Raw genomic sequence first — 26,441 nt, 5'->3', positions numbered from 1 at the left:
GAGCTTGATAAACGACGACATTATTTCTTATCGCCCACTCAATTTGTTTAAAAGCGTTCTGCTTTGATAATTTGAAAATTACAAATCGTATCTCTTGACACAAAAATGTCCTTATAACGTCGAAATCTCGCCAGCTAGATAAGTCGGAGGGGAGAAAAGATTGCCACGATTTATCTAAATTTAATATCTTTAACATTTTTCTTTGTCAAGGCCGTAAAATGTGTTTTATAATATGTGAGTTGTCGATCGTATCGGCGTCCCTCAAGGCGTTTTTCTTTTGCTTCCAGTATTGGAGGAACCGGAGTTCACTGACGTCATCCAGAACGTGACGGTTCCCGCCGGTCGCAGCGTACGTCTTGCGTGCTCCGTTAAAAATCTTGGATCCTATAAGGTACTATTAATAAGCATAATTTATTCATTTCAGTACTTATTAAAGCGAGAAATTACATGAATTTTATATATTTACTGAGCTGTTAACTTTGAAAATTTCTCTTTATGGAGATTTTAATGATTGATAAAACTACAGAACACGACAGATATAAATTTCCTGCATATTGCGCGAACTCAGTTTCAGTAAGATACCAAAGGTGCTCGCATATTCACAATCTTCCTGGAATTTCGTCAAAGGTTCGTAGGAAAGTAGTCATGGTAACGACATTGATGAAGGCTAACTTCTGCTTTACGCTCAATTCTCCGTTTTCATGTTTACTATTTTCGTAGGAGCACGTCTTTTATATTACTGCTGCGCTGGTATTTATAGGATTAATTTATTTCTTCGATGAAAATTTTTCCAATGGCAAAGTAACAAAACAAAAAGAATTAATTAGTTATTTTTGTATCTTAAATAAAATGTAATTATTTGTTTAACAGTTAATAACAAGCATCTGTAGATATACCGTTTTGTAAAAAGTTTAGAACATCGAAAGATAGCGTAAAATAAGGAATATTTTATAATTTGATTTAGAAGCTGGCGTCGTAATAAACTGTCCATGTAAATGGTAGGAGATATGATTTACAACTAGTACGCTGAGTTCGCACCTTGCTTTGTAATATGTGTTCTGTTTAAAACAGTAAAAAATTACACAGAGTTTTTTTTTATTATTCGACTGAAGCCTAGGCATAATTGTACAATATATTTTTTAAATCACTTTCAAAAATTGTAAGTCTTAATTATAAAAAACTCGGTTTCCGATGTACCTAAAATTTACGACCGAGTATTAAAAGTCAAACTGACTTTCCCCTTGCTTTAAAGGGCATTATTATATTTTACAATAAGTTTAAGGAATATTTTAAATTAAATAATTGATCAATGAACAAAAAAAAAACTTTCAAATGTTGATATAATTTTCATAGAAAATTTGAAATTTGAAATTGAAATTTATTGAAAAATATCAGATTAACAATTAACAATAAAAGATATAACCAATTAAAAGATAAATACAAATAGTGGATAAAATGTGATTGATCTAGTGATGCCCACACTAGGCAATGCCTGTATCGTGGGCATCGAAAACAGCAGGAAAAATATTTTTATACAGTAATAATTAAAAACCGACGCTTACGGCGTTTCGGTATTATTATGAATTAATTAATTATTAATACATTGTTTTGTCTTTCAAGCATTAAAACGTTACTTATGCCTGGACTCTACCACCCCAGATAATCGTATTAGAATATAAAAAAAAATACTTACACGACCCATTCAGATTACGAAGTCCATTATGTCCGGTTTCGATAATAACTTATTCACGGAAATATATGCTAGTAGTAGCTAGCCATTTATATCAATTGATTTTCTATAATTCCGAAAGATCAAATACCAATATGAACGTTGTAATGAAGTGGAGCGGTCAAGGAATTTGGACAAGTTGTAGTAGCGACGAGTAAGGACAGCCGGAGCAACCGGACGCCCGATAAGCCGCAAGGTGACGCCTGACCGACGCCGACATACACGTCGCTTCCACCTCACCCCCCGCATAGGGTTGCCACCACAAATAAAATGCTTTGCAAGTACAGTATAGGACACTTATTTCCTACCAGTGCAATGCTATATGTTCTAAAACAAATAATAGAAACATATTTACATACGAGTTAAATTATAGTTCATATGAGGACAGTTTGGTGTACAAATTTTATCCTAATTGGAAAGCCAATTTAATTCTACGACTGTCGAAACTGCTAAAAAAATATCATAATTATAAAATAGTTTATTACTGGATGTACTCAACTACAACTCATTGAAGAGTCGTTTTTTACTAGGTTCTATCCTTTTTATACTTGACATATATTTTATCTTTATTTGTTATTTCACTACGCTGTAATCGATATTTTTTTTATAAAAAATAAATATGTATGGCAACCCTATTTTTGTTAGGCTCGAGCCACCCCTGGCTCTCTGCCGTTTGGTTGCACCCGCAGCTCCGGAACATAGATTAGCTTCGACATTCGTATTAAACTTATTTACGTATACGTCAGACATCGGACCAAGAAATACAAACTTATGTTTCTATCTTACTACAGGAAAATATTGTTTACCTGTACTTGAATATCCTAAAAATCTCAAAAAAAATGCGTAAAATGTTTTCTCTATTTATTTTATTCCATAACCTTTATCTCGGCACCTATTTGTTACAGGGGCGCAATAAAAGCGAAGATAGTGTTTTTTTACTTGTGAAATAAAGGCTTAACTGAGGAAGCCATCACGGTTGCCCTGTATTGACAACAAGAAGCGGATTTTCCCGAAAGCCTCGCCTGCGCCATTAGTTTTCCGCCTCGGTTAAAAAGATTTGCCTCTTCGTCCGTCTTTTTAGAATTATTGAGTCACGTGAAATATTGCGATGAAATGACAAAACACGCTTTCCATTTCCATTACGAATTTACTATTATATTATATTATGTTAGTAATATATTACCGTCTCTTCCATTTACTACACGTATATAAATGTGTTACCTTACGTAAGAAATGTAAGAAACTGATTTACACATTTTTGGGAAAATAAGTTCATACTTTTTCATGAATTTAATTCATAATTCTCTCATGAACTAACTACTCTTTTAAATGTAAGTGAATGTAATATCAAATAGAGAGCTTTGCACTGTATAAGGATTGAATAAAAAAATTTTACGGCAATATTAATTACATTAGAACAATAAATTCCATTAGAAAAATCTTTGAATCGCGATACCATTTGCTCGCGCTGATTAATATAAACGAAATTAAATCGTGTATACAACAGCCTCAGCTTTATTAAATGTTCATTTGAATAACAACTATTTAGGTATGTTTTTAGCAATGATCGCAAAAATATGTTGACAGTGGGTTTATTGGCATGAAATGTCAAATAGTCGGGAGCGGCACGCACGGCGTATGCAGGCTCGTAATAACATGCCGCAACGACTCATAGCTATGTGGCCCATTCTCCCCGCTTACCCCGCGTAGCGCACAAGCGGCGAATGCTCACATTCTGGCATATTTACCCTGCTCTAATATCACCTGTCTTAAGTTTTATTGAGTTAGAAAAAATGTAATTTACTATTGTTATTTATGGCTTGTAAATGCCATTTCAATTGCATGGCAAAACGGACAAGACAAATTATCGCTGTAAAATACAGCGACAACGCCTGACAGTAACATACAGATAAATAAATTGTTGGTAATATGTACGAACCTTCTCATGTGCTTAATACATTGTAAGTTGACTACATTATAAAGTTACGCCCTAAGTATCTGAGTGAATATTTTGATAAAAGTTTAGTATAGCGAAATAAATCAATAAATCGGATACGATGTTCAAGAAAATAGAAAAATAACTTATTGGCGGAAGATTTGCGGAAAAGGTCCCCCGGCACAAATCCGCACCAAAGAGAGCTCTAAGTGGGCTTTTAGTGGAAATAAGCTAAGCCGTCCCGTGCAAGATGTTACTCATTTATGTCTGAGCCATTGCATTACTTACCGACTCGTCCACGTGCCACACTCTATTGCTGGACCTTTGTTATTGTTCAAGCACTCTCTACACAAAAAGTCTATTCAATTTTAAAGTTACAGTAAGATACTTTTCGATTTACTTCTAAGGATTTAAATTTGTATTGAATTTAGTTTGATTTCTCATTTAATTTTTAATTCTGAAATTTTACAAACACACTTTATAAAGCTGTGTATTATTCAATACGTTATTGAATTAGTGTTTATATTACAAACTCTGAAACGTCTAGATAGTTCTCTATATTATGATCGTAGACATATTGTGACAAAAATAAACTTAATTTAGCGAACACTCGAACAAATGGAAGTAAGTGGTTTGTGAGAATACTTTACGATGCTCCGCTCCACAGATGCTCCAAAGATACAGACTGAATGATATTACTGTCCAAAAATGTAATAAGCAACTTGTTTGTGAACATGTTTTTGCACTTCGAAGCATTCTATCGCTCCCTCCAAACTGTATACACAAGTATGATATTTTCTTTAACGTAAAAGTACCCATACTGAGTTGTACAAGTCATTAATTTACCTTTTATTTGGTGTTATATTAAACCATTCGTGTTTTTTAAACAACATTTAGAAGTATCGACTTTAAGTCACGGATCACACGCCTCACTTTTATAGTAGAAATGTTTTATAACATCAAGTAAACGAAGTAAAGATAACACAGTAAGTTGGTATACCTTAAACGTTCCATAATTAAATCTGTCGTAATATTATTAAACACGTCTAGGAATCATCTCCTGCGGCGATGGGGTCCGTCGTTAAGGAGGTTCGGTGCGGTTCGCGGCAGAATGGCTAAACTTTGCAACGAGTCCATTATAAATCAAACGACGCCTCGGAGGCATGTCCTGAGGGACGCGATCCCGACGCGCTCCCGACGCTCTGCGCCGTGCTTCAAACTTCAAATTCGCCTCCTTAATGCCCCAACAATTAAGATAAAAAGAAAGAAGGGCCTAAATTAAAGGTGGTTATAAGATAACGAGTTAAAAGGTCTTGTAACTTTAACTCTAAAACTTTAATACATAACCTCATGATTTCAAGTTAATTTTGTAGATTTTTTTTATTGAGAATCTAAAAAATCTTAAGAACAACTTTATTATGAATCTATAAAAAAAGTAATAATGTTTAAATAAAAAAATACGTAAATGAAGATGTTAAATGTTAAAAATGTACGTGAAATAGATCACAACAGGCGGCATCTAGCGGAGTGACTTGACGCTATGCATAACTCGCTTAGGTTCCGCAGACGAATGAAATTAGTTAGCTGCTGCCGCCATTTCAAATATCATATTTGCATCTGCCGGCTTCGTTATCGCTTCGGCCGCCTCACGGATTACTTTTTCTAGAAATGTATTCTCTAATTCAACCATGAATATTACGTTAGACCGGGAAAAGTTTTTTAAAATATAGTCGTGTCATGTTTTATGTTAAATTTAAAATTTCATCAGAGAAATCTTAAGTTGGAAAAAGTTTTTAACCTAAAAACGCGTACAGCATCGGGTAATGTAAATGTTTTTATTTCTATTATCAAATTTGGAGCAGAGAAACAATTATTTTTGGTGATAACTAAAACAAATGAAAGCTTAAAAAAACAATTTCATTAGTCCGTAAAGATTTAATTAAATGAAGACAATACAATACGCTTCCATTATAATTCGTTTGCATTCCACTCTTTAAGTTGTGCATTTTATTATCCGGACTCCATTGAAGTTGGGACGTTACAAAATATTTCAAGCCGGCGACCCTACGACCGCGACCTCACAAACTCACAAACTTCAACACTCAAAGCTTATCTTTTAAACAGTTATAATTTTGATTCCTTCTTAATTTTATCTTTATTGTTACAGCAATAAATGTGAACTTTATGGAATTCGAATATTGTTTTAATGGATCTCCAAGAACTTGATCGTTATAGAATCTTGGAAAGCAATAAATAATAATTTTTATATCCTTCGAACAGTTTTATCAAATAATCCTGTGTAAAAATAAAGTTATATTTCTATCAATGATCCACTGTCTAATCAACGACATAAAAAATTACATAAGCTTTACTTGCTTTGATTTTGATTTAAAAGACAATAAAAACCTTGTAAATCATTTATCTGTGGGCAGGTAGATACTAAATATTCAAACACTTAGAGACAAAGATGTTTTTACTTCAAAAGCAACATAAAAAAATATTAAACTAGCAATACGTACATGGCGATGCACGGCGCGAGTTTTGCAGCAGAGCTCGTAATTCAATGAGCGGCAGCAGACGGACACGCCGCCCTGATTACATTAGACGCCGGCCACAATTACGCAGATCAGATTTACATCTACCGCTAAATTTACGCGAACTGTATTCCAATAAAAAATATTAAATACCAAATTTAAAACTGCTCTGGATAATATTTACTGTATAAAAACAACTCTGATATCAAGTACCTTATCCTAAAGTCAATCTTTAGTTGTAAACTTTTCCTATTAACCCTATAAAAATCGAACGTACACGGTTGCTTAATATCGCAGGCCGAGGCAACGGCAACGAGTCAGGTCCTCGTCATTAGAGGGGTTACCGTCCCATTGCATAATAAAATGGGCAAAGTTTCCTCAAGTCCATTATAAATTAGACAGCGGCAGAGAACCGCATCACTTAAGATAGGTAAGATGTGACCCGGCACGAGTCCGCTAACAAACTTCCTTCTATATTGCCAACGCAATCTTGATAAAAAGAACTACCCGCGGCTCAAACTTATCGCCGGATTAAAACATGAAGAATATCTACAAACTTTTAAATTTTAAAAATTGCTCCACTTCACTTGCTTTATTTGCTCGATTTTACCGCAATAAACAGCGCGAGCGGCTCCTTTTGTAGTGTAACGACTAACATTTCATATTGCGCCACGGTTCATGTACTCGTAACATTTTTAAAGACAACTGTAGCGCAGTTACTTTTCTTTAGTAAGTTTTAAAGAACGATTGTATAAAATCGAATGTTTCCGACCGAGATTAAAAGTGGTGGGATTGTTTGAACTGTAACATCTGTAAAATGCATTTTAAGCGGTTAATGCCGTGGAAATTGGTGCAAAGCGGGGACACGACGGCAGCTACTAGCAATTACGCAGATGTCGCATCGGGCCCCGTACCACTGTCTAATGGCGACCCCTTAAACATTTCATTTCGCGAGGTATTTATGTAACTTTATCCATTTTGTACCGAGTCGCACTAACTCTTATACCACGTAAAATGGACAAAGTACTGACATAAAGTCAAACACACTTCATTAAAAGCGTATGTTTAGCATTTCTGTCGATTTTATATAACACAGTCCTATAATATAAGTTTTATAAAAATATCGACAGCTTCGGAAAGGGGAGTATTTTTTAATTTCCGTTATGTCAATCATCAACTTTCGGGAATTATTCATGAAACATATTTTGTAGGCAGTTCAAGACTTCTTAATCTTTTTATATTTCTATATTAATTATGACTTAATATTTTTAATTTCATAATGAATCCAATTTTTTATATTATTGGATGTTACTAATATTTTTTGCGTTATTTTTCAAACAATATGTAACAGAAAATTTATTCTCCACACAACAGGATTGATCAGTATATACATATGTAGTCATGTCTAAAAAAATAAATTAACCCCTCTCAAATCAGGTGGCATGGATGCACTTCGAGCAGTCAGCTATCCTGACGGTGCACAACCACGTGATAACGCGCAACCCGCGGGTTAGCGTGACGCACGACAAGCACCGCACCTGGTTCCTACACATCTCTGACGTACGCGAGGAGGACCGCGGCAGATACATGTGCCAGATCAACACTGTCACCGCTAAGACACAGTTCGGATATCTACATGTTGTAGGTAAGAGAAAAAGAAATTGAAACTATATACAAAGAAAGTGAAGCCTTCAAAATACATTTTCTGAACAGAGAAAATTGAAAAGATCGGCGATTTAAAAGCTTTTGCTGTAATACATTGATATACTTTAATTAAATGGATTTACTGTTACACAAAAAAGCTGTCGTAAGTTTAACAAAAAGTACATAACATTTTTATTAACTTCAATTAGGAAATAGATATGTAGAACCGTGTTATGAAATCGTTAGACGGTATATTCCGTTCCAAGCATAGTTGGTCGTTTACAGTGCCTCCTTCAATCGACGACTCGCTGAGCTCGAGCGACGTGATCGTCCGCGAGGGCGCCAATGTCACTCTGACGTGCCGCGCTAATGGCTCTCCTAAGCCCACCATCAAGTGGAAACGGGACGACAGCTCGAAAATCTCCATCAGCAAGGGACATTCTGGTACCTACTTTCAAACTACCAAATAATTAGTCATTAAAAATAAATCTACCTTTGCAAACTCCTTTGCAAAAAACCACAACACTTTATATAACTGAAATTAAAATGTGTGAAAGATTAAACACGTGGACTTTTAAAAGGTTATAAGTGAAACGAGATTTGTTATTACAGTTTCTGAATGGGAAGGCGAAGTGTTGGATATGGCGAGAATATCCCGTCTCGATATGGGTGCTTATCTTTGTATTGCCAGTAACGGTGTGCCGCCCACTGTTTCCAAAAGAGTCAAGGTCAGCGTCGATTGTAAGTACTTTAGGAATTCATATATTTTATTATCTTCACTCTCGCATTTACCTCGATCACCTTCGAGTCACCTTCAAGCAATTGGAAGAAAAATAGATAAATGTAATAATTTTATTAAATTTGTTGCTGGAAGTGCAAAATAAGTTCCATGTTATTTCAGAATTAGCAATTTGTGACTTCTACAATTACTATTTTTTGAATCTCAGTTTGCAGATTTTGCACTTTTTAAGTATAGAATGCTACGTTTATATTTGTCATCTTTCTTCTACTCAGTTCCGCCTATGCTATGGATTCCACACCAGCTCGTCGGTGCGCCGCTTTATTATAACGTGACCTTAGAATGTTTCACTGAAGCACATCCCACATCTTTAAATTACTGGACAAGAGACGACGGTCACATGATTCATGAAAGTCCAAAATACCACATGGAAAATGTAATCGGAACACCAGCTTACAAGACGCACATGAAATTGCTGATTAGACATATTGTGACTGAAGATTACGGCACATATAAATGCGTCGCTAAAAATCCTAGAGGAGAATCTGACGGAACTATTCGGTTATACAGTAAGTATCAATCTAGACTAGAGGATTTTATTGTCTTGATTCATCCTCTAATGGTGTTCAGCGGTCATTGAAGTAATTTAGACTTGTGACTCTGAAAGACAAGACACGCACTTATAGGTCTAGGACTTATAAGATGAGATGTGACAATTTGTATTTATTGTTTAAAAATTAACATATGTGTAATGAAATTCTTTCCTTTTAGCGTCGTCCCCACCGACTACAACGCCCGATCCTCGAGCGCTTACTGTACCACCGCCCTCTCGACCGCCGCGCCGGGATAACCCGATCACAGATAAAGGTATATCACTACTGTTGTCTATTAAACCATTATTTCCATGAATTTGTTATCTTGTCCAAATTATAACTCATCCTTATTACAAAACCCTAATGTGGAGTAAACAAAGGTTTGAAGAATATGCTTCTTATATTTTTATTCAATAAAAAAATCACCAACAACCAAATAGTTGCCTCATACAGACACAAAAAACATATACAAGCTTGCGCGTAGGTTATTTGTAATTGCCAATTTTCTCTCTGTTCATGCCTTGGAAATTTTTGGCAATACGTGTAATTTTGTCCGGGCGTTTGACTACATTGTACCGGCGCGTTCGACAATAACAGTTCGTAAATATTTGTCCTAGCAGAGAACAATGAATCTTACGGTTAAATAAGTCCGTTAATTTCCGATGTGACTGCCGATAAAATGCATCGAAAACCGACTTTTATGTCAGTGATTTCGTTTATTAAGAGATAATATTACCTTTACGAGTCGTGTCCCTCGAGATCGTTCAGTTTATTTTCATTGTTTGTTGCTGTTTCAGTTATTATTAGTGGTCGTTACATTTGTTTATAGATCGTAAACTATTACGGCTGCCTGCTTGTCGCCGGTAGGTTGTTAACTGGCTACGAATGTTATGCTCATCGTAAAATGCAAACAAATCGCTTATAAACGAAACTTTACGAAGTGGTTTGAGCTGTTCGCTTATTATACACAAACATTATTTTATATTAACATATTTATTATATCTTTAAAAGCAATTTATCGTTAATAGTTTGAAAACACTTTTATAATTTGTTTACGTAATGTAGAGAGGATCTAAAGTAAGGCTCTGCGGTTTGAGCAGAAGACATGTCAGATCAGCACAGAAAGTTCTTTCTGGCCACTATCCAACAGCAAGTTTTGGATATCTAATAAAAAAAATCCTGTCCTCTAATTGCGAGATATGCAGAAGGCCAGAATATCTCCAACCAAGCTCAACCCGGCTGATGTTCGCATTATTATATCAATACTGGTTGAACCTACTACCGATACGGCTGTACAATTATGCCATCTCGTTTCTTAATCACAAAAAGTTGCATTATCGGCTGGCATATATTTTTGAATATAACAGCTCCTCCTAATAAAGATTTTAAAAAAAGTAAGGCCCTATTCGTAAAGTCTGGTGTTATGTGTACATTCAAATCGAATTTACCTAAAACTAAATGGTGAGCAAAACTTTAATCATTTAATGTAAATAAAAAAATAACAAACAATTTAAAGTCTAAGGGAGAACGTATTAATATAAAACCGCATAAGTTGCTTGTTGCGCGTCATTAGGGCGGGCTGTTGTGGAGTTGTCGGCAGACACGTGCCGGACAGCGACATCTTGCGACACGCTATTACAACACCGCACTAACTTCCGCTCTCCCGGCGCGACGTCCAACTTGTCCGATTTTCTTTACAACTTTCTATTGTTCTGCTTGAAATCCCTATAAAGTTTGCTAGCTTACTGTTTGAAGACTAATTAATAAATTATATTTAACTTCACCATTTATGTAAACAAAATAAACCTAACGGTAATGGTTACGTGAACTCGAACTCGCGGCTATAGTGCCTCAGATGATAAAAGGTTACATGATAAGATGGTTAAGAAAATCTCACTACCTTGTACTTTCAGTTTTATTAATTATACAGCGTATAGTTGGTACGTCGTCGCTGTTCTATTAAAACTTGAGACTTTTTTCAATTCAGTAAAATTCCATGTGTTAAAATTATTGGATTATTTTTCAATGTTTTCCTCTTTTGGCATGCTCAAAATTAGGTACAGGTTTAGAAGTACCAGAGTTGCATAAGTGCACAAGTGCAGTTGTCTCAGTCGTTATAAAGGCGAATGTCGTTGGAAATTCTAAAAATAGAGTGTACGATAACGAGCGGGCACCTAAGTTTCGCGGCAGTTTTTGCGCAGCGCGGCGAAAGCCCGCCGAGGACATCGACCGTCCCCGCTGTTTTACTTTTTGCGTCCATTACGAATTTACGGGCAGCCAGCAGGCAGGCCACTCGACAATATTGCACGACTTTTCAATAACTGCCGCCGCCCGGCCCGTCCCTTGCCATATTGAATCTTTTACCTAATGAGTTGGCCCATTTTTGCCCGAAGGATATCCGAAATGCTTTTCATTATCTTTTTGCGGTACAATGTATACAGAAATTAAGATAAACGCAACATACATTGTTTTTGTTTACCTATTTAAATTTATATCTAGGATAATTTTATGTGATCTACTATTACATAATATACTTCCAGATTCTTTTGGTTCCTCGAGTAGTTTAAAAAAACCTTTCTAAGATAAAAATTAAAAAGATTTATGTAATGCTAAAAAAGTTTTGGTACTAAGTGCTATTGTAAAGTTTTGGTGCTTAAGTACTTTTTAACCGTATTTTATGTAGCATGTTTTACAAAGCGACAAAATTTAACGTTATAACATTTTGCAGGAAATAAATATCAATCAAACATGAATGAGATTGATAGGCGAGAGTCGGGCAAGCAGAAGACGGACGAGGGCGGCGGAAAGTCTCATCTCAACTGGGTGGGCGGCGCCTCTCAAGTCACAGGTATCATTACAAGATTAAAAGACTAGGTGTTCCACGCGAATTCGCCCATGTGAAATTAATAAATAATAAAAATTATATCCCATGTTACCGACAAACAAATAACCATTCTAACGATGAAAGTATTTTTAAAATTGGTCCAGTAGTTTTTAAGTTATTTCAATTCATACAAAAATACGAATCTTTCCTCTTAAAACTATAAGTATACATTAATATAGACTGGTACAGATTTAAAAAAGTCGATAATAGTCAGTTCAGTGCATTGGCTTTTTTACTGTAGTATGTTTTTATCTTTTATGTCTGATGTAACAATGTTAAAGTTTTTGTGAAATATTACGTATTAGGAGTGAAACTTAGAGATATATGAAGTATGTTTTTGTTGCAGGCGACGCTGACTGGAGAAGAAGCCAGCCATGGATTTTCTTTGCCTTATATTTAATTTGTTGTTTTTAAAAAAATGTAACTGTTTTATAAGCTATTACATTTTTTTAAAATGCCATAAATAGAGTTAAAACACCTTTGTAGTAGCACAACGACATATTTATTTTATCTTTATAATGCAGTACTTTTTTAAAATTAGATGTTAAATGTGCAATTTTAGCTTTTCATGTTGAAATAGATATTGAATTGCAAGAGTAATAAGTGTGTTTCAGTTTTCCAAGTTTTCCGTTATTTTTCAGTAAATGTATTTAAAACAGGTATTTAGATTATATTTAGTAAATAAATGTAGCATTAAGCATACAAAAATATATAAATCTAAATGTTTGTTGATGATTAAACCTTTTTAGTTCACACCTAAATAGCTTATAAATTTTATAAATATGTATAAATATTGTTATTAATTATATTTATATTAATATATAATGGTTCCTTAAAAATTGTATCGCCATGGTACAGCTGATTTTGAGATGTACTATGTTATCAATATAATATTATTTTGCGCCTTTCTTGTATTCACATCAATCTACTGTACCATGGTTTTTTAAACGGAAATCACTGCACATGTACGGTTATATAAAAGTGCACATAAATGGTAATTATTAGATAAACAAATAGTGTAAGACTGAAAAAGAAATATATAACTCCTTAACTCTGTTTTCGAGCTTCTAAGGATCGTGTTCGCTGTGATATGATTTGAGCTAGTTAGCAACACTTTAAAACCCCTGTGTTTTCTTGTACCAATTTTGATGCTTTGTACGTAATTAAAAAATGTTGAAAAACGATTCTGACATCGATATGGCAATTTAATCGATTGTAACAAAGCTGACTTAGAGTAATTACAAAATCAATTCGTAATGCTTCTAAAGTACCTAAACAATCAATCTCACTTTTTATATGTGTAATTAAGGTTCAATAATTTTAAAGTGTTGTTAAAACTACACAATAATTTGCTATATTAAATTTTCGTTTTATTAGATGAGCACGTAAATGTATTTTTTAAAATATGATTATACATATTTGAAAATATTTCTTTATCTTTTTTCAGCAGATTTTCTTAGTTCTTTGGCACATACTATGCAAAATCTTTCTGTCAATTAATTACCTATTAAATTGATAATGTACGTAAAATAAACAACAAGGTTGCCAAATTGCTAAATTTAAGAAGAACGCTGCATAGTGAAATTCGATGTAAATATATCATTTAAGCCAAAGTAATGGAGTGTGTTTTAAAAAACAGAATGTATTGACTGTTTGTAAAGTGCATTGTACGAGATATTAATATTTGTAAGCCTTCTTACGTAACTATACGTAATGGTATTGTGAATTAATAGGTTATGAACAGAATAAAGCTTGTTTTAAATTGATCTTTTAATCAAAATACCCTAAAACTACACCCAAGGGATTCGCCAACCGATATAGGCTAGATTGTAGAAGGTTATTCGACGTTGTTGTTATTTCTATATATGGCCATAACTACTTGTGAAATAAGCATTGTATTACAAAAGTTGTACTGGGTAAATCTTCAAGTGGACTACAATAGTAGATTCTCTACCAAGTTCACCTATTACGGCAACGACATTTACAGCTCCTAATTTTATTTCATTGCAATAGATGAAACCATTATAGCTAGTAATATTTTCCGTATTAAAATTCTAAGAATGGTGTTAGGATTAAAATCTTAAATTTACTTATACCACAAACATAATTTATGCGGGAAAAGTTTTCATCCATCATATTTTGATGGACCCAAACAGTTGCAAACAATATGCGGTGGATCTTTGAAGATTAGGGCTGGCTTTCGGGCGCCAAACAGGCTCCAACTATGTATGGCCGCTCGCCAACTCCCGTAAGCCAATCTAACTTCTTTTAAATGTGTTTTTGATGTAAAGAACACATTACGGTACGCATCGCCCGCCGCAAATCTCCAACCAAATTAGCTTTTGATTTATTGGGCCTTAAGTTTATAACTGCCCGATGCCGAAGACTTCAGAAATTATGATCCCACACTTCATAGACATAAATACGTTTTGCAGAAACTTATTAAAACTTTACAAAATTTCCAAACCGTTTTACTGAGACATAAATAAACGCGATCAAAACTCCAAAGACGTTAACATGAAAGCATAAACAAGTTTGTGACTTATCGTTAATGAATTGGATGTAACAAATTAAGCTTATCGAATGTTAGCCACTAACTACTCAGTAAACATTTACACAATAACTTGTTATTGATAAAACAATGTACACCTTAACGCTAACGCATAAAGTTTATAATCCTCCAAACGTAGTAGTGTATCTTGTAACTTTTCATCATTGTTGTGACGTTTGTAACAGCGGGCTCATTACTTAGCTGCGACACGGTAGGCGTGGAGTTGCTTCCGTCGCAACCGGACACCGCCGCGGAGAGACCAAATAAAATTAACGTTTATTACTTTCCGCTGAAATCACCTTTAAATTACTAGGTCGTCTCTTAACAAATGTTAGTTTGAATTTTTACTTTTTAATATAGTAACATTTACGTCACAGATTTTTTAAATTGAATTGATTGGGATTGTTAGTTAAGTTGAGATTTTCGTAACGTAATAGGTTTGCGGTGAGGCCGAGCACTTAGGTCCCTCAGCCAGAATCTCTGGACAATCGCCGGTTGCCTATTCGAATAGTTTCCACGTAATCGAATTCTTTGATTTCTTCTAATTATTTTATGACTTTAAAATAATTTTTACTTTTCTTATAAAACTATACTAGTGGTTACCACACTATGTAAAAAAGTACTTAACACGATAGTATGTTGATTACAAAGTTCAGTCGGTTTCTTTCCAAGAAGTGGCATTTTTTTATCCAAGACTTGTCGGTCTCGTAGATAAACTGTAAACACAATTAAAAGTCGATCGATCCTTTTATGGACATAGAAAGCTTTTGTAGTTTTATTACACACAAGATCGGTTATTCTAATACACAATTATAAAAAGATATATGCAGTATTTAACTTTTTTAAATGTCGTTTAACTACCTATGTATTTTGATATATTTTACTCAAAGCCCTGTACGATATAGATAAGCCATCTTTATGTATCGGACTAAGATAAATGGAGTGTGCAAGTGCCGGTGAAAACAAAGCAATATTATCCGGACTAGTGAATGCGCTCGTCCGGTTACGGTCCGTACGGGCCCGCCATAATTTCCAGGAGGCAAATTAATCCGGGCACGGGCAGGCCGATCGGCGCCGGTCAACGCGTCCCCGCATACTAATGCTATTGTTTATCGAAGGGGCTAATCTGTGCGTACCAGCCGTTACTGTCCACTCTAGAAATTATAACGGATCACTTTCGGCCCCGTCTAATCCGCCACGCCACGAGTCAAACGTGCCGCGCCTCTCCTCTCCTGATTCATTATTCAAATGTGATGCCATCGATCCCCTTCCTTATAAATTGATGACTTTACAATTAAAACATATGCAATATTAACTAGTGACCGAACGAAAATTATCTATCACTTTATGCTACGTTAACACACTTTGAGTGTTCCAAATAATAGAAACATAACATGCAAAAGCTCAATGTTAAAATATACACTAAATCAAAGGGGAAAATCCAAAAGTCCCGTTTCAAATCCAACAAATTGTAGAAGCACGTGTAAAGCTGTAAAAGCGGCGTTCTTCACTGAGTGATAATAAAGGTAACCCTCTGCCTCTCGTCGGCGGCTGCGGCGCCTTTATTGTTATCGAATAAAAATAATCCCGGGATTTTTCGGGATGATCGTAAATTACGTCGGAAGAGGGCGCAGGGGTACGGGGACGCGAGCGGCGAATATAGCAATGCTTAACGGTCTTACTAACTCTTACATGTTCTCATAAAATTAAGCGTCAACCAGATTTATTGTGGAAACTTACATTACCATATTTAAAAAGTTGTCCAACATTATTCGCCAGTAACCAACGTTTCCAAGTAGATTTCATACGATTATAAGGATCATGTATTACTAATTTTACCTTCTAGATTTTATTTGGGCTATGGTTTTGTATCGTGTTTCCTAATTTATTAAAGTTACAAATGAAAATAAAAATAAACGTTCAAAAACGACATTAAGAATAATGACGGCATTGTTGAGAAGATGGTTGCAAAGTTACGTAAATCGTTCATAAAAATGAACAAATAGCCGTCTAAATGCCTTACTTAACAAGACAATGGAGAATAAAAGTAGAAAAGCTTTCAAATTAACGAGAGTGCGGTTCGAAAATAACGGGCCGCGGTACGCACATTTTTGACGGTGTGAACCGCTGAAAAGCCGCAGATACTAACAAAAGTGGCAACCGAAACTTATGAATTATTCATAGAGGCGGTGCGGTGCATGTTCTATCACTGTTTTATCTATTGCGGGCCGCCGCGGCCGCGACCCCCGCCCGCCGCGCACCGCCCCGCAAGGGTTAACTACCTTCTAACCAACAGTTTTAGTGTCGTTTGAGAAGACTAGATAAGCTTCGCGCAAATAAACATTACCTTAATGCGATCGCTAACACAATTACCGCTTAAAGGACGTTCATTTATTCATTTTAGATTGTTTCGACAACGCCCCTGCACCAGCTCGCTAATTATGTTTACTTTTAATAAGGCCCCTGTATCTTAAAGGTACTTCCAAGCTATTTGTATTATGCAAAGTGTACAATGAAAAGGTACTTAGTACTTTAAAATCTTACTACACTGAAGATTCTTGTAAATAGGGAGATCAGTTTTTCAATTTAGTTTTCTTTGAAAAAAAAAACTTGATGAAAATTAATAGTGGTAGAGAACGCTTTGATATCGTCGCACAAATGAACTGTCCTATGCACAGCCACGACCACTCAAAAGACAGGCGTCAAGTGAAAACAATTCTGCGTTTCGTCTGATGAATCTGCGTACCGGAGGCCTAATCCTTCTTTGCTTTTCTAACCATTTCGTGCAAGGAAAGGATATGAAAGAGAAATGTATATGGCGAGGGATAAGACGCATGGTAGAGAAAATTACGTCTTCCTGTTCGTCCCCACTTGTGTTGGTTAAAGGTAGACGCATCTACAAATACTGATGTCCTTGGGCAGAGGTCACTTTGTTTTTTGGCGAATGCTATTGGCCGCTTGCTCATTTGTCACTTTACAGCAAAAATTTAAAAATTTAGCGATTATCTTACAATTTATCTTACAATCTATAATATAAAAATAAAAAACCTCAAACTGGACAGTCCAATCGAGATCCGGACGTCTGGGGAGCGCACAGTTGTCCGGCAGACACGGCGACGCCGGCGTCCGGTCGCGCGGTTGTAAACAAGATAAAGCTGGCCGCTCTCGCCGCCGCCGCCATCGGTAACGCACGACACATAAATCTGCACAGATTTCATTGTCCGCTCCCGCCTGATCCACGATCTTACAGGTAATCTTTGACCGCAACATTTCTGATTCCTTTTATGTAGCACCCGTTAACGGTAAATAAACCACTTAACATTTTATCGCCCGTTTATTTGTATTATTGAGAGCTAAAATTTAAAGCTGTAACTAAAAATAGAAACAAGGAATAAACGTTATTCAGGTGGGATCGTGGTCAAGCGCTAGCTTAACAAACATAAAAAATAACGAATTAAAAAATACTGGAAGCGAAATTTATTTATGTAAAATTGTGTATTGTTTTTCTTAAAGAATTGGTTAATTCGATTTATGAACCATACATAACAGTTTAGTACGTATCATCTAGTTAAGAAACACACCGTGGGCAAACTTGCATGTTTGAGAAATACTTCGACGTAACTTTACTCAGAGAAAATCTGCATAACGGACTACTCTTATAAAAAGAAAAACTTGTACGCAATGTTATTAAAATAGTTTGTTCTTTACAGTAAAGTTCTACTACATTACATTAAGTACCGTTTTACTAGACACAAGAAATGATATCTTATGATTTAAAAGTGAAAACTGGTAAGGTAAGACTTTATGAGTCTTATCATAATAAATTGGGCAGCGTTTTGAAAATATAATATTGTAGCTTAAACAAATGATAATCGTAATATACCTTGATTCTTGTGCCGCTGCTGATTTTAAACAAATCATGGCTTTGAAACATAATTAGAGGTAGGCGATACGCGATCTTGACTAATAGACCAATAATAAAGCACTTATACCAAAAGCAGTGTGACAATACATATTTATGGTGAAGAATATGACCACGTTGAAGTACATATCAATGGCGGTAAAGCAGTTGAAACATTTGCTTTAGTCACCAGTATCTAGCTGTATTTTTTGGGTTTAAAAGAAAGGTTTTTCGCCTAAGCACGATATGTCAGTTTATGTAGAGTAGTTAAGAACCAGCCGGCAGGAGTCGCCGCGCCGTCTGCGCACTATAAACAACTTTTGCAATTAAACTTTTATTCGATTGGTCGATATTGCTTTGCGCAAGGCTATATTTTGCTTATCGAATCCGTACAATTTCTATTCGAAACTCTAAGCAAAACTCGATCTTGTTTAGACTCTTTTTATCGAATAACGAAAATATATGTTTCAATTTGCATTTCAATGAAAAACTTTATCAAATTAATAAAAAATATAACAAAATTTCATTAAAATATGTACAAAATACCTTATATCAATTGTAAATTCTTGGCAGCCAAAATAACGTTGGCAGACAGATATATAAAAATATATCGAGGACATCGATATCGGCAAATAATAAAAGTTTTAATTAATTTCCGTTTTATACGACAGAGTATTTTAAGTCCATAGTTTCAAGTGCTATCGGTAAAGTTTGCGCATTAAGTTTTTACGTTCATGAGAATATGGTTAGCAAACAACGAGCTTGTTTACATAGAATTCAGATCCGGACTTTACATTAAATTATACAGTCGTGAATCCTGCCAACTGAATTTCGTATACCAATGTATTTATAATGTACGTAGTACTTTGAAATTTTTGTCACTAATTTCTACATTGCGGGAAAACTTTGAACGTTGTATCTAATAGACCTAAACAATAATGGGATCTATTTCAATATATTGTGCAGTATTATAGTAAATGTTTCTCGTATTGATAGGACCTAGTTCCAGTCTACTGTGATCCTATAAAAAGTTAAAGTAAATTGTGATTACACAGACAAACTAACTGTTTACTGAGCAATAGCTAACATGTTTCAATAATTTGGACAAAACTACGAGTATACGCATATATATATATATATATATATATATATCCGTAGCTGATCCAAAGCTCTAGTCTGAGTCATCTAAAACTTAATTTATAAACATAATTGAGTTTGAACAGCAAATCCGTCGGACTTCAAAAGCTATTTATTTGCGCTGATTCTAGCGAGCGAAGACCTTAGCGTAGCGAACTAGGTAGCGACATGGGGCTTTGTGGGGGCCAGGTATACGTGTAGCGTTAGTGCGGTGTGTAGCGCGGTGTGCGGCAGACCCCCAATAAATCTCGGTGGCAATATGAGACGTTTCGATATCACAATAACCCGTCCCCGCAGCCGTGTCATCGCTTCACTTCCCACTGCCAACTACGCGGCTTGCTCAAATTGAAATTATTATAATGTATTCCGAGAGTTTTATTGAACCGCATCTAAATGTACCTCGGTTATGTTAGGTGGTATATTTCGTTTTAGATTTAGATTTTAGATATTTTCATACAATTTTCGTGTGATGACGTGACGAAAACAAACATGACTTAACAATACATTGGGAAATCGTTTACCTAGTGTCGAACAAAAGTGCTACTTATTATAGTAAATATTATAAAGACAGGCTGAAAACCCGCTCCTCATGGCTTAGGTCATGCGGTCCACGCTGAGCCTGCAGCCCATTGTTGTCGATTTAACTTTTTTTTTATTTAGGAAATTTAGTTATAAAAATAAAAGCACTGAAAGACATAAATATATACAACATAAAATGTTTATTACCTTAAATATTTGATATGAGTTTTTATTTAAAATTTCATAAACACATACTAAAATCTGAAAATGTCGCTTGAAATCTAAACCCTATCCAATAAATCTATTCATAACATTTCACAACTGATTAAATTTCACAAATTCGTATAAACAGATAGATGTATAAATGGTGAAGTGAGGAACGTAGCGAAACACGATCTCATTATTCAAACGCATCGAAGCAAATTATGGTAATCTGGAAACCTGTTCTGTTTCAGTAATATTAATACACTACCGCCATCGCTACGAACCGTCCGACATCGACACAGCTTTGCTCACTCGGCGAATATAGTAAACACACCGCGCCGACCTCGATGACCCAAACATACACTTGGAATAGTGAATTACTCGTAATTTATATGTCTTTAGTTAAAGTAAAGATGGAGACTCTTTCACATAGTCACTCCAAACAGTAACCGATTATTATAACATTCAAAAGATCCAAACAAAATTCACATTGTCGCTGCTTTTGACGTTTGAAGCGAATTTATTTTTACAAACCTACAATAGATTGATTTAAAAGAACAATGTATTTCAATTAACAAGGTTGTGTATAAATAAAATCATCCGAAAATTGTTTTGGTAGAGGCGAGCAGAATTTAATAAAGCAAGTCTATTTCCCCACGTCGGTGTGCATTGTGACATGTTCGGTGACAGGAACGCGGAAAACCCGCCATTATACGGGGAACAGGCACCGCCGCTCGCGCCCGCCGCTCCCGCCGCGCGCGCGCTCTCTCTGGATATGTCGACTAATGAATAAACAAATACTTTTCATGCCACTGCTCCTTACATATTTTTTCTATTTCATAATAATAGACAGTTCGTACTCTGTTAAACTGTAATGTAGATTAAAAACTATATCTCTTTCAATGTTATAATGACATTTCCCGTCATAAAACTTACTAGCTTATGCAGGTATGTTTTGTTCCTCTAAATTACATCAATCAATATTAAAAAAGTAATACCTGCAGTAGAGCTTTTTTGAATTGTAAACTCTTCTATTAGCTCTACCACTATTGCGAGACTATTTAATTCACTTGGATTTTATAAACTCAATCAAACTTAACATTTCCACATGTGCGCTACATAACGCTTCATATAGGATTCCCAAACAATTACACACTGCTAAATTGTTATCTGCATTTTTATTTAAAAGATACAAATTTCCATAAAATATCAATATTTGGATTACCAGTTTTCCATTAATACTTTTATTTGTACGCCGTCGGAAATTTAATGCGGGCTAAAGTAATTTTCCGCGAGCGTAGAGCGGAAATTACCACATAGTGTAGTGACGTGTTCGACAAACGTCACGTAGCCGGATCCCGACGCGGAGATCCTTATATCCAATTTCCGGTCGTTTTTGTTGGAAATGAGAATTAGCTGACATGACGTGACAGAAGGCTAAATATCAGTGTCGATGTTATCATGCAATCACCGCCGGACACTCGCCGACAACCGACAACCGACAGCCGCGCGCATCTCACATTGCCGATTACTGATACCATTTGATCCGATTAACGGATTGATGGCAGCTAGGTTTTTACCACCGTACCCGATAGATTTCTGATCTGTTATCCACTTAAGAAATTTATATTACTGTTAGCTTATCTATCTTTAGAATACTTGTATAAATCTTATTACATTTTGTGTAAAAATAGAATGCTATTAGTATTTTATGTTAGAAAAATCGGTGTCCTACACGAAGTTGGAGCGGGTCGTTAGTTTCAAGTTATATTAAAAACCAGACTAGAATTACGGAGTAGACAACAAATATATTTTTTTCTATCTCGTTGAAACTACTCGTAATTTTATGACGTTATACTGTCCACTCGAAAGTTGTAGAGAGTTGAAAAGAGGTGTTTTTTTATTTAATCCAGTTTGTCGGGTGAGATTTGGTGGTGGAGAGGCTCGTCGGTGTCACTCGCGGGGGCAGCGGAGCGCGCGTAACGAAGCCTGCTCCTCGGCCTCGGCCGCCGCGCCGCCGCCGCCGAGGGCCGCTCTCGACACACCGATATTTTACATTCTGTCTCCACTCTAAAACTCATTTTACGTTTTCAAAACAAATTGTCAGTATATATTTATTTTCTTGTAGATGTTTTTAATGAGATAAAAATTCATGCGTGTTTTATTTTGTTAATATTTTTTTTGTACATAAGTCGCAAAGGGATTTGTAACTACTTTGTTGGATGCAGTTTTCTATTAATAGGTAACATATATTTGCCACGTTTTGAAATATAAAAAACACTTTAATTACCACATTAATTCATAACTTCTAATCTTTGTTGAATAGAAAATCGCTGTAATTGCATAAGCATTATCGCTTTCTGGTGTGTGGAAAATAACTAAACGAAATAATAAAAAAAATGTTCCGCATCATCGCACAAACGTCAGTCCCCTTTCGTTTCAATCCGCTCGGCGAGTACGAGCTGCCTTTGGTGTCATACAATGGCTCTCGTGGCCTTTTGCATGTTGCGACTGTCAGCCGTTGTTGCTGTTACTGCGACCCCCTTACCTACTAATTAAGTACGTTATCTAGTAGAAAATGTGATCTACTGGGAAGCTTATTAAATTATTCACTAACTGTGTTATGCTATGAAATCAATTTATACGTTTTAAAAATTTAAATCTTTAAACTAGATAATATCAAATCAAACTAACATCAAGACAAATGTAACAGAAACAATCAAATGTTTCCTGCAACCTGCAATAATAGAAGTCAAAGACAAACATTTCCGGTATTAACTTCCTTATGTTACTCCGCAGACAGTTTTATTGAAACCTAACATACTGAGAACAGAACATTAGTTTTTATCTACATGTTATAAAATAATATAAAATTCTTATTACGACGCGGACATAAATTACGTTTAAGAAAAAAATTCCAAGTTATGAAAGAATTACGCGATATTTTTATCTAACGAGGTACAGAATAAAGACGCGACACACGATACACAGAGAATTTGTGAAGTTCCACGGAGTCGGTTAAAGTCGGCATCGGCTGGTTAATGTGCTAAGGGTAGAAAAGTTTCAGGTAAGCGTCTTCTCTGAGACGTGAGCTGCCTTCCGTATTCACGCTGCGCTTCCCTCGCACACTCCATTCATATTCACATAACATCTTGTAGCGTATTATCTACAAAACAAAATCATTTAATTACATATATTCCACATCTTACAATGTACTGATGTTTTATTATTTTAATCACGTAAAACCGCAAAAATTATAAAAGTAAAGTAAGATATCACAATGATATCGCACGAGAATTTCTATTATCACAATAAAAAATTAAACAATAGCAATGAAACAATGATAGAATCAAGCCATCAAAAACGAATATTGAACGTGAGCGGCAAAAAATCAAACCTTAGTCACTACGTATATTGCTAACGCGCCTCAACTCCCAGTCGTGGGACCTGCTGAAGATGAAAATACAATAATAGAGGCGCATCAAACGTGATGTTATTAAGGGGTTCCGTGACCGGGGTTGCGATGGCGCGCCGGGGGCGGGCGGAGACGGGCGGGGGCGGGCGGCGCGCACGCACCACGCGTGCATCGCATACCAACCCATTCGCATGCAAAACTGTTCACGACATTCCTTACATTCCATTATATAAGTACCAGTAAATCTCGCAGTATCCAGCGAGATTTCTTTTACAAGTTGTATTTCTAGTTCTGACTTTCGTATCGTATTCATACTATTTCGGTTATAAAATTAAATATCACATACTTCCGATAAGCTTCACTATAGAAATACGTCATCTATTTTGTCGTAGTTGGAATAGATAACATGTTTCTAAATCCTCGTAATTAACAAGGGTACAGTGCTGCACAAATATGCTTTAACTTGTTCACGATACGCGATACGATGAGAAAGTAAGATCTCTTTAGAATGTCCATATTTTACTTATTAACATTAGCGTTATTCCAATATTTTACTTAATCAAAACTAACTACAAGAGCTAGTTTCTCGGTTGCAATAAAACTCGCAGTGTAATCCAATTTGTAAAGCGTAAAATCGTGCTACATTTTGTGCTCCCGTTCTCGAGGCGATTTCTTTAGTTGGCCGTAAAGAGTGAAATACTTTTATTTGTTAGTGAAGAGAAGCAACGCCCGACGGCGCCTAATCAAGGAGTTGGCCGACACCCGCGCCGCTAACGAACAGGTGCAGCTATAAATACTTTCCGAGGCGATTGCTTCAGGCTTTAATCAGCAGCGCGGCACCACTTTACCGCTTCCCATTGACTCCCGACTGACCCGCCGCCGCCACTCCGCTACTCCGCCACTCCGCCGCACGCTGCGCCGATTGGAAACCTATACTCCGGGGAATAGTACACAATAAATTCAATGTGCAATTTTGAATTCTTTGAAGCTGCTTTGTATTAAAAGTCGAAGACATTATGCCTCATTCCTATTTTTTACTCGCACCCAGTTGTCGACAATAAAGTCAATAGCTCATAACGATTTTGTTTTGTATGTTTTAACTTGTGTAAAACACACGAAGAACATATTACATAGTCTGTTTAATATTAGAAGAAACTTGTAATGAGGTAATGAAACACTTACACCGCTCATTTTATTCAGATATGTAATTCAAACCGTACACTACTAAGTTTTATGTTATTTAATACGGTATAATATATGTTAGTAGAATTATGAGCGAATAACTATTCTCGTCGTGACATAGGCTAACCCGCTTTCTACCAAACTTTGACTGGATCAAATTAAAAATGAATGCAATGAGTGTTGGGAATAGGGCTGTACGCACTCGTATAATTATAATTTTTCAATATTGTGTACCGTATTGCTAAAGTCAATATGCATAAAAAGCAAAATTTTGTGCACAAAAGTACCGACACACATACTCTTATAGTACATAGAATTGAGACTAAAAGTCACGATAGACTTATTTATTTCAATTTTTATTTTCTGTTCCTGTTAAAACATATTACATACACCTGACATTCACTTAATAGGCTTTTATTTGTACATTACAAGTCATTTACTGTATATATTTTATAAGTTGTTTTTTTTTTAATTGTATATAAACATCAATTATTGTTTTACAAGTCTAATAAAACATGAATGACATTAACTTAGCATTTACTTGTAAAAAAAAGTGGAACGTAATTTATTTTTGTGATATTGCCAACCTTAAAATATAGGATACATGAAATATATGCGCCCTAGTGCAGGTGCGCCGCGACTTTTCAATACGTTGTAGAGTCATGCTTTAATTGGGCTCCCGCCGCTACTCGCGATTTGTCCTCGCGATACAACCTCGAAAATGAACAGCCCAACGAAACCATTTCCGCTAATTAAATTTTCCAATTCCTACTTTAATTAGCGTCGTCTAATTTACACGCTTCTATCTGCACCACGAGTGCAAACAAGCTCAGCAACTTGATATACGCACAAATTGAAACACTGAATAGCACACTGAATGAGGAAAGTTGATGCTTTTACAAAATATGTCATAAAAACATTTACTAACATTGCAAAATTTGTACATCAACTATAATCTGGTCAATTTTGACATTGATATTAAAATACAATAAACTTTTTTATATTCGAGTTATTCGGATTAAGTTTTTATGGTTCAGTATTACATATTTTTACTTTATTTTCACTTAGCAATAGTGACTTTTGTAATATACTAAGAACATACACCAAACAATATCCGAGTAACTATTACGATAATAGTCACACATCTTCGAAACAACTAGAGTTGTGTTAGTCACACTAAATTATTATTCAATATTAATTATATTAAGCATTAAACATAATGAAATATTAAATCATTATGTATTCATAAACAAGCAATAATTAAACAGTTTTCATGGCTTGTTTTAGCGCTTATTAAAATGATATGATAATAACAAATTGGCATCCGAATTCCGTTATTAATAAAGCATGAAAATAGCTAACGTAACTCAATTCATATTAATTTAATAATTGTAATAACTGTAGAGATATAATTGGTTATAAATAATCATAAATCAGTGAGAGCAATCGTAAAGTTCTCAAGTAAATTAATAT

The 26,441-nt window shown here is 35.3% G+C and overlaps 1 protein-coding gene across 1 annotated transcript in view; it reads left to right on the top strand.

Moving 5' to 3' along the window:
• LOC106100501 (lachesin-like) overlaps positions 1-12,599 on the top strand; it is a 61,028-nt gene extending 48,429 nt beyond the window's left edge. Inside the window, exons 2-9 of the mRNA XM_013279366.1 lie at positions 288-391; positions 7,637-7,844; positions 8,129-8,287; positions 8,456-8,584; positions 8,858-9,151; positions 9,354-9,449; positions 11,904-12,023; positions 12,406-12,599. Of these exons, the coding sequence (XP_013134820.1) occupies positions 288-391; positions 7,637-7,844; positions 8,129-8,287; positions 8,456-8,584; positions 8,858-9,151; positions 9,354-9,449; positions 11,904-12,023; positions 12,406-12,473 (1,178 nt within the window). The 3' untranslated portion in view covers positions 12,474-12,599. The remainder of the gene's footprint in view (positions 1-287; positions 392-7,636; positions 7,845-8,128; positions 8,288-8,455; positions 8,585-8,857; positions 9,152-9,353; positions 9,450-11,903; positions 12,024-12,405) is intronic.
• The last annotated feature ends 13,842 nt before the right edge of the window (positions 12,600-26,441 follow it).

This window comes from Papilio polytes, unplaced genomic scaffold, assembly GCF_000836215.1.
Source record: "Papilio polytes unplaced genomic scaffold, Ppol_1.0 DF824047.1, whole genome shotgun sequence".
NCBI classification, from domain to species: Eukaryota; Metazoa; Arthropoda; class Insecta; order Lepidoptera; family Papilionidae; genus Papilio; species Papilio polytes.
This window is presented reverse-complemented; position numbering and strand designations above follow the sequence as displayed.